The 9,164-nt window shown below is 33.3% G+C and overlaps 1 protein-coding gene across 3 annotated transcripts; it reads right to left on the bottom strand.

Annotated features, from left to right (window-relative positions):
• Positions 1-1,468: 1,468 nt before the first annotated feature.
• Positions 1,469-8,796, bottom strand: LOC108480996 (diacylglycerol kinase 1-like). Of its 3 annotated transcripts, none has more exons than XM_053030535.1 (13): positions 8,230-8,796; positions 6,833-7,040; positions 6,625-6,747; positions 6,335-6,463; positions 5,724-5,809; positions 4,914-5,037; positions 4,301-4,349; positions 3,581-3,663; positions 3,126-3,193; positions 2,591-2,665; positions 2,409-2,496; positions 2,204-2,320; positions 1,469-2,082 (listed from the first exon to the last, which is right to left on the bottom strand). In XM_053030535.1, the coding sequence occupies exons 2-13, from the start codon at positions 7,028-7,030 to the stop codon at positions 1,753-1,755; spliced, it is 1,470 nt and encodes a 489-aa protein (XP_052886495.1). In that variant the 5' UTR covers positions 7,031-7,040; positions 8,230-8,796; the 3' UTR covers positions 1,469-1,752. The 3 variants fall into 3 exon arrangements, with proteins under 3 accessions (XP_052886495.1, XP_017639643.1, XP_017639642.1); XM_017784154.2 differs by having other exon boundaries at positions 8,257-8,796; XM_017784153.2 differs by lacking the exon at positions 8,230-8,796 and having other exon boundaries at positions 6,833-7,051.
• Positions 8,797-9,164: the final 368 nt, after the last annotated feature.

Here is a 9,164-nt window from a genome sequence, read left to right as displayed (position 1 = left end):
AATTTGAACCTTATTCTTTTTTGAGCTAAATTTGACACTTAATTTTTAAAAAAAAATTTAAATTTGGCCATCAACGTATCGAAAGAGTTGAATTGTTTCTTTTTGAACAAAAATACTAACTAAAATGTTAAATTTTTAAACAGGTAGCTTGAATGACAATTCACATGTACTTCGTGTTAATTTATTTTGAATTTTTATGAACTTTTTGTATATTTTTTGAATTTTAAATATTTTATTTTTTATTTTTAAAATTATTTGTTGATATTGCATATAAGACAAATAGTATCATGTCAACATGAAAGTACACGTGGGCTACCATATAGGTTGCGACACTAACATCGTTAAAAAATTAATATTTTACTTAACATTTTGGTTAAAAAAGTAATTTGACTTTTTTTTTAAAATGTTAATGCTCAAATTTAGCTACAAAAAATAGAATAAGGGTCAAATTGACTTAAGATGTAAACATTAAAGGCTAAATTTAACATTATACCTTTTAAATTTTCATGTTCTTATTATATTATATCCTAATTAAAATAGTTGAGAACAAACAAACTCTGAGCAATAATGAGATATATTAAGTGATCTTACAGGTCGTATATCCATCAATTAACGTACTCTCAAACATTAGCTTTTGGCAAAGTATAGGGGACAAACCTCCCATTAGGGGTCAATACTTGACACTGTTTGAGTTCAATTGACTATCTAATGGATAATACTTTAAAAAACTTTTTTCTGAAAAACTAGGCCTACATAATGTTATTATAATAGATATTTACATATTACAAATGCTTCACAATTCAAAACACTTACCAATTTGCTTTACCATGAATACACTTGATTATGAGTCGGGCTAAATTTGAGCCGAGTCGATGTAATATTTAAGCCAATTTTCTAGGCCTGACCCAACTAAAAAAATGAGCCTCAAATTCTACACAAGTCAAACCCAAATTAAAAATGCTAAACTCGAGCCCAACCTGGTCCGTCAGTATTAAATTTTTTTAGATTATTATTTTTATATAAAAACATTTTAAAAATATAATACATCAAATACTCCAAAAATATTAAAATACATATTTACCAACAAATTGAAAATACATTGCAAAAAAATTTTATACTTGAATAACACTAAGCAAATGCCTCTAAAATAGTAGGAAAATTAACAATAAAACAAGAGTTATACAATATCCAAATAATAACAACAAAATAGTAGTAACGTAATGGCGAAATATTAGTAAAATAGCAACAAAAAAAGAAGTTTATAATGATTTGAGCTAGGACAGACTTGAGTAAAAAAAATCCTACTTGAGGCCCAGCCTATCAAGAAAATGGACATTCTTTTTTATTTAAACCTATTTTTTAAATTTATATTTTTGTTCAAATCCTTGTCTTTTGAAGAGGCATTTGAGCTTGGACTGTGTACTAGCTGATTATCAGTTATAATCTAATCATGAATCAAAGAATAAAGTTTCAAACTTAAGTAGGGTTTTTCATTTACATTAGAATTGGTTAAAAGTCACTCCACTATTAACAAAAAAAAAAGAAGCTATCAAGCTTTTTAATAGTTGAAAATTGAAATTTATGGAAATTTAATTACCTTAACAAAACATCACTCACTTTGATGATCTGATAAAACGATCTATTCTAAGGGCAAGAGATCTATGATTGCAGCATTGAGATGCAACTCGAGAATAGAATGGCTAATATCAAACAAGGTAAAAAAGCAAGGCAGAATTGGATATAGGAAGGAGCTTAACTGAGGTAAGATATATCAAATTCATCTGGGAATTTAAAACTGTCAGCTGCACCGAACTTCCGTTTTTCTTCCAAATCATCAGGAGAGTCTCCTTCGTCGCTACTATTGTTATCCTCGTTGTAGCAAGCAGTTGGCGAAGAGGGATCGTGCATGCTTCGGGAGCGGCATAATGGGGTAGCAAGCATGCATACTTGACCAAAGTGTGATATTTCCACAACAACTGTCTCATCGTCTGCCGGGAGAGGTTGTTTCCATGGTTCTCCGTCTATCCTCATAAATGTGTGATTGGCTGCACCCTTTTTAAACTCAAATCGGACTGCATTGGCCTGAAATTGCAGACAGAAACATCGGGATCGAATCGGGAAATAATACAAGGATATGAGAAGAGATATCTAAAATGGTTTAAACTGTTTTTTTGTCATAAAGTCGTGAACCTTCTTGTTCTACCTGTGCTAAACGAGTCCCATGTCCATTTGGAGCAAGCAAAACAAGACCATGCAAGACATTTCTAAATCCGACTATCTCAATTAAGCCATCATCTACAAAAGGAGGAGTCAAGCCTCTCTGTAAACCAGAATCCCCAATCAAAATCTTCTGGTTAGAAATCAGTTTGTTACAGCAGAAAAAAATGAAGAAGGAAATAAGAACGGACATCAAGAAATTTCTTCCTATACGGTGTTCCCCAAGGATTGAATCCACCGGAGAAACTAGGCAAGTTGAGGCAGACGATAGATCCTATGCTGTATTAAGAAGAAAGTGCAATTATAATGAGAAATTCAAAGTTTTGATTATATGATCTTTTAAATATGCATCCAGGTTATAGATGATTTCGACCTTCTAGGTATTTTGAGGTCTTCCCATTGGCCTTGTTTCCTCATAACCTTAACCTTTGCTATTTGAGCTATGTTCCTGTATTGACACCGAGACATTCTCATATACAATGGCAACCAGATGGCTCAACAAGCTTTACTCAGGAAATAAAACATAATATAACAATCCATTTGGAATCAGGCATATGAAAATAGAGCTCTAAGAAAATGAGGATATGACTAACGAGCTAGAAAACCACAAATCTATAACATATAAGCAAAATTCATGGAGCAAATCTACCAGGTTTTTGTTTACTAGATAAGTAGTTAGTCTAACATTAAAAAATGGATAGCTTGAGACTGAAGCACAAATTGATACCCATCATACATGTTCCTATGAATTTTATACGATATGATTAATTTCCCTAATCAAAGCACTACCAAAAAATTTAAAGAAAATATAATTAGCCAGCTGAGGTGTGTGAAAGATGAAGTCATCATACATATTCGTCTAAATAGGACAGGAATTTATATTACCAAACATCAATAAGTAGACTCACGTTGGAGATGGACGAAAAAGAGAACCAAACATCCATCCTTGAGTACATCCAAGCTTTATGTAAGTACCCTGCTTCACCATAAATAAAGAAACACTCGTGTAAGTTGCATAACAAACTTAAGAATGATCATACAAGTGAAAGGAACCATGGAGACAACTTAACAAAAGATTATGTAAAACAGTATATTGTTAGCAGACAAGTACATTTTCGGTAATAGTGCATGAAAGGTAACGTACTTGTATAAACACCTATGAAGCTATATCCAATCCAATACATGAACATATAGGGAGAGGAAGAAGGGAATTTGTACAATCAGTATGGATTTTTTTTATTTCCAGATAGGAACTTCCAACTCAAAATAGGATTAAATATGGCTGAAACACAATTAAAATTCTGGACAACTTTAAGATTATTTCACATTTCAGCCATTATCACAGCAGAAAAGATATATTTACCTGATTAATTAACTGATTTCTGAATTTTTCTGGATGCAATTTCCTCTCAGAGTGAAATGCATATGATACTTGAGCATCCATTCCTGACCAAAACAAATCTTATTGGTGAATTGAAAAGTTACTGCACTAAGATCTCATTATAGCATTCAGAATAAAGGTTACTTCACTAAGATCTAGATCTAGATATCGAGATAACCAACTACTAACAATCATATGTAAATGCAAAACAGCTATTAGGCTTACTTCCAGTTCTATGGAAAAATCTGCATTAAAAAATCTAAATAAGAACGGCAAAACATGGTTCAATTAAGTGAGCATAATTTTTCGATCACTTTCTCTCCCATTAGCACCTTAACTACAAAAATGTGCCTCAAACGACCAACTGCACCAAATATATGGTGGGGAAACCATTTCAATATAATTAACAGGCCAGGCAACATTTGACCATCATGTCAGGAACAAAATGATATGTGATGGATCTTTATCAGGTTAACTTGGAAAACTGCTATGTTTGGACTCAAGAGCTATCTTGAAGATATTAACAGATAGGTAATCACGGTGACGCTGCTATGTTTCTACTCGTTAAATGCTTGAGTGAGTAATAATACGGAGATACTTATCTTTGTATCTACATATCATAAACAAATAAGAAAGTTGTTCTTTTATAATAAAAAAAATGCTGCAAATTGTGAAATTCTTGCATGGAACTATATTTCGTACCCATGCTGAAGTAATTCCAAAATCCTCCACGAAATGAGTGATAACCATCCTGAGAAGAGAGAACACCCATTTAAATTTTTGCCAATAAGCATATAAAGCAACCCCAATTCATATGAAGCAAGTAAACATTAAATCGGAACCCAAACATGTAAATGGTGATTTGAACCCCCATATTAGCAGCTTGAACCTTTGACTGGCAATATTACCACTTCCATAGATCTCGCTATAAATTTTATACAAAATGATTTTATGTAAAATGGCAAGAAGAATGCACCAATTATCTTAAAATAAAAATGATTTAAACTGACAACTAGAGGATCAGGGCAAATGATGAGATGTAAACCTCATTTGATGAGGCCATCACGCAACAAAAATAAAATGCCTTTCAGGATTGCTCGTTTTTAGAATTTCATCATCCACCAAATATCAAAGAAGTCAAGAATAGTTTGAAGAAAAAGAAACCAACAGGTACAGAAGCAGTATTACCATACAACTGACCTATCTAAAAACTCCTCAGGAATTACTGTAGGCAGAATATATACAGATGGGAGAAGACAAAAAGAAAAAGTAGTTCAGCAAAAAAATGGCAATAAAGGAGAAAACAGAAACATACCATACCCAGTTTGTCTGTTTGAGAGATGCGATGAAATGCATGCAAAGAATGGGGTAATTCAAGAGGCCCAATGGGATCACAAGAACCTTCCTTCGGAGCCCTCATTCGCATGATAATATGCCAGCTGAAATTTCATCGAACGAGTCGTAGCATTAATAATCTAAAGCAAATTAAAACTTACAACACATAAGCAACTGAATTTCTTTTCCATTACAACATGATAAAAGTGAACCAGATCAAAACGCAAGGAAAAGAAGAAATGCTAGTATAAATGACTCCATCATTTAAGTCTAGTTTCAACAAGAAAAAAATCCTTTCCATGTTCATCTTGAATATAGACAAGTTCTTGCAGACATGAACTTCTTGTCAGGCTCATAGCACCGCACACCAGTGTAGAGCACTAAGGCTTGAGAGGACTATAAGAGAAGTCTAAAAGGGTAAGAGCTTAAAGTGTGACAAAAACCATTAGGGAGATAGTTTGGTGGAAAATTTTTGAGTGGTCCAGTAAACATAGTTTAGGGGGATTGCAAACAAGAAGAATAAAGCTCATAACAACTAACAACTGTAGCACTAGCAACACAACAACAATCTCCAGTAATCAAGTTCTGTGAACAAGCAAACCAATGCCATAAAAAACTCTCTTTCATTTAGGAGGAGGCACAGTCTCGCACCTTCCTGAACCTTAATTAATATAAAGCACCATGACTTGCTTGCTTATCAGGAAGTAAAAGATAGGTAAATAGAAGCGTGTGTCTATGTTTCTAATTAGCTTCATAAAAACAAAGAGACGGCTGTTGAATAGTATATTACCTATCTATTTTCATTTCGGTTGCATTCTTCACTTGTTCCAAGAATGAGAATACGGATTGTCTGTCTGTGCCGGGATTTTTCTTTCCCTGCAAATTAACCGAACAAAAGGCATGAAAATCTAACTCAATTGAACCAATTCTTCTAGTACTGTTTGTCAAATGTGGAACAAACATTTTGGAAACAATAAATACTAGTAATGATCACTAAAACATATGGCAACCACTTATACTAATCCTTTCTTTTAAGGGGATTGAAAAGACAGTTTGGCATCACTGACAACGATTAAGTGAACAAAATTAGCAGTATAGATGTAAAATTTTCAGCTTCAAAATATTATGGATTGTAAATTTTGTTGTTTTTTCGGCCAATACGGTAATAACAATTGATGAGAGATTGAGAACAAAACAGGGAAAGAAGCAGAAAAGAAAACCAGCATTCTTGTTCATGGAAAAGAGATATGACAACAACCAGAAACAGTTCGTGATTCACATGTCAAATGATATCATTAGAACGAAAGGCAACAACAGATAAAGAAAAAAACAATCTTCAAGACCGATGTGAACTAACAATTAATAAAATAAACTAGACGAGTCAAGTAAGCATCATCCTACCCAACCAAAAGAAAAAGGCAGGTTGTTTCCAGTTCCCAGAGGCACTGTAGCAACTGGAGGTGGATGAGGCAGTTTAAGATCGGATATTACACCAAGAAGCCAGCCAGCTGTGCCATCGCCACCTGCAACCTAGCAAACAGCCTAAGCAATTTAGACATCAACTGCGCCATGTATAACATAGACACACTCTACATATACACATGTATGTATGTGATGTAACATGTAAATTAGTAAAGGCAGACAAAAAACCTGACAGTAAACATAAAAATATACTTAACATGTCAACTCACGATTATTCTCAAGCTGCTCTCAATAGCTGAAGCAAAACCATCTCCACGCTGCTTAAGTGATCCCAAAGTGGCATAAATTTGGTGTAGCACCTTATCAGGTTTCGTCTCTCCCAAATCAAAAACCTGAAGATCAATCAGTCGAGTTTAATTCAAAAGGTGGATCTTTATAGTCACACTTGCATTATCCTTTAAGGCAGGAAGATAATACCTGGTTGGTGTTAAGAACAGAACGATATGTAGAAAGAAGATTCCCTCCAAGCTGTCCACCACTTTTGGAGTTGATAAAGACTAAGACTGGACAAGAAGGTACACACGGTGGTTTCTTTGCTTCTGATTCAGGAACAAGTATATAATTTGGGATGTAGTATGCACTCAATATATGGTTCAACATACTATCGCCCATCATCGTGTCCCAACTGCAGGTCATATATGTAAGGAAAGATAAAAAAGTTAGAATACTGCTACAAGTACACAGTTATCATGCTGGTGTATCAACCCTGTGCATCAGTATCAAAAGCTATGCAACATAAACTTGCTGAAAAACATATCGATAGGCCAAAAAAACTTATGCCACTCTTTGAGCACCTTAGAACTGCCATGAAAATCCTTTCTCCTTTTAGCTTAGATAGAATTATGGTGGGAAAGATAAATGCATAAAAACTAGAAAACAAATATAGCTAAGCATGCAATTCTTATTGCATTGCACCAAAGATAATGACATAATCAACTAAATTTGGGAATTCAATCAAACAGGGAGAAGATTCCAATATGCGCTGATCTAAACAATGGAATGAGCAGAATCTAAACCCGACTATCACTTTAACTTAATTAAACTAAATTAAATTAAATCATATGCATTAATAATTAGCAACAAACAACAGTTAAACCTTCTAGAAAAAAAACTACGAATATCTCTAGCCATGAGCTGCGATTCCAAGGACAATTCTACCAAGCCCTTTCCAGGGAAAAATGACAAATTTCTAATCAATGCCATTCTTCTCAAACAAAAAAAGGATCAGAGAAAACAAAACTATAATATGCAACACAAGTTAAACGTAAATCATTAAATTTATGCTTAGTTCCACTTCGTTGACCCTCAGTTTTCTCTCTATCATACACTGAACCAGCTGATATAAGCTAAAGAGAACACATAAATGAACTGAAAATCTTCAAAACAAAGAAAAAAAGAAAAACTAAATTCAAATAAGCATTTCTTTTTCGCTCATTTGGCTCGCTCTTTAACTCCTCCTTCAGAAAACAATTAAAGAAAGCTCAAATCTCTCAAAATTCAAAATTCTTTGTTTCTCTTGGCTTTTCCTTCACTTCCCTCTCTTCTATCATGAAACATATACGAAAACTAGCTCAAAATTCTCAAATGCGTGCTTCCCCTGTTTTTCCCTCCTTTTTTTTTTTTCTCTCTTCAACAATAGTAATAATAACGCAAAAAAAGAGAGGAAAATATCTAATACACGTCTTCTTTTGGCTCTAACTTTTGGTTTTAAATAAATCAAACAGAATCAAAGCAAGAAATATCTACGTTCTTCATACAAATAAATGTACACAAGTTTAAATTATAAAAAGAAAAAAGAAGCAATGATGCTTTACTTGATGAAGAAAGAAACAGTAACGTACTGCAGAGGAAGATAAGGAAGATAACCCGTAGGAATCAATCAAAGCTGGAGATTGAAAAAGCAAATCAACAAGTCTTCATCGTCTTTTTGAAACTTTTTTTAATCGCAAATATTCGAAACGCGGATCGGTTGGGAGATGAGATCAAGTGTGAATCAGAAGACAAATAACTAAAGTGCAAATAAATAAGAAATTACAAACAAAGAAGGGAGAAGCTTCGGTTTTCCCTATCGTTCCAGTGGCAGCCGTCGTCCTTTTTTGTCTTAAATTGTCGTCGTTTTAGACGTTTTACCATTTCAAATGTGTTTGGCCAACTGACAAAATGGAACGACCCCGGGGTACGACCATTTAAGTCGTTAACCAACGCTTAGTGATTCGATGCGGCCGGGTCCAGTACTTACTGAAAAGGAAGAGAACGGGAGAGTGACGCGTCATCTAAGGGCGGAAATCGGGAAAGATGATTGGTTGATTTAGTTTGGGACAGTAACGGGTAGGCAGAGTGAATTGGAAAAACATCCAATGAAGTCGTTAGGATATATCAGATATGCCATTTTCCTATTCAAAAATTTATTCATATTCTTAAGAAAAGTCATAAAAAAAAGTCTTAACTATTTATTGAGTTTTTAAATATATTATTTTATTTTAAGGTTAATATTTGATATATTACTATCGATTTTTTAAATTTTACAAATAAAATAAAAATATTATCACATGTCTTATTCCTTTTGTAATTTTAGTATGAGTATGTGTTACATTTTAAATTTTATCTGTGGAATTTAAGATTTTCAAAATAAATAATAAAATGATTTAAACAAATTTTTGGGATTTTAAAATTCATTAATAATTTTTATAAGAAATAAATGATATTTTGTGAAGATAATGCAATGATTTCATACAACATTTTCTGGTAG

This window comes from Gossypium arboreum, chromosome 1 (assembly GCF_025698485.1).
Source record: "Gossypium arboreum isolate Shixiya-1 chromosome 1, ASM2569848v2, whole genome shotgun sequence".
NCBI classification, from domain to species: Eukaryota; Viridiplantae; Streptophyta; class Magnoliopsida; order Malvales; family Malvaceae; genus Gossypium; species Gossypium arboreum.
Note: the sequence above shows the minus strand (reverse complement) of the source record. Positions and strands in the feature narration are given on the sequence as shown.

Coding starts and splice junctions, on each gene's coding strand:
- LOC108480996 (XM_017784153.2), bottom strand. CDS start 7,051: ATGACCTGCAGTTGGGACACGATGATGGGCGATAGTATGTTGAACCAT. Junction 6,464..6,624: donor AGAGCAGCTTGAGAATAATC/GTGAGTTGACAT, acceptor GCTGTTTGCTAG/GTTGCAGGTGGCGATGGCAC. Junction 3,664..4,300: donor TTGGAATTACTTCAGCATGG/GTACGAAATATA, acceptor TGTTTTGGTCAG/GAATGGATGCTCAAGTATCA.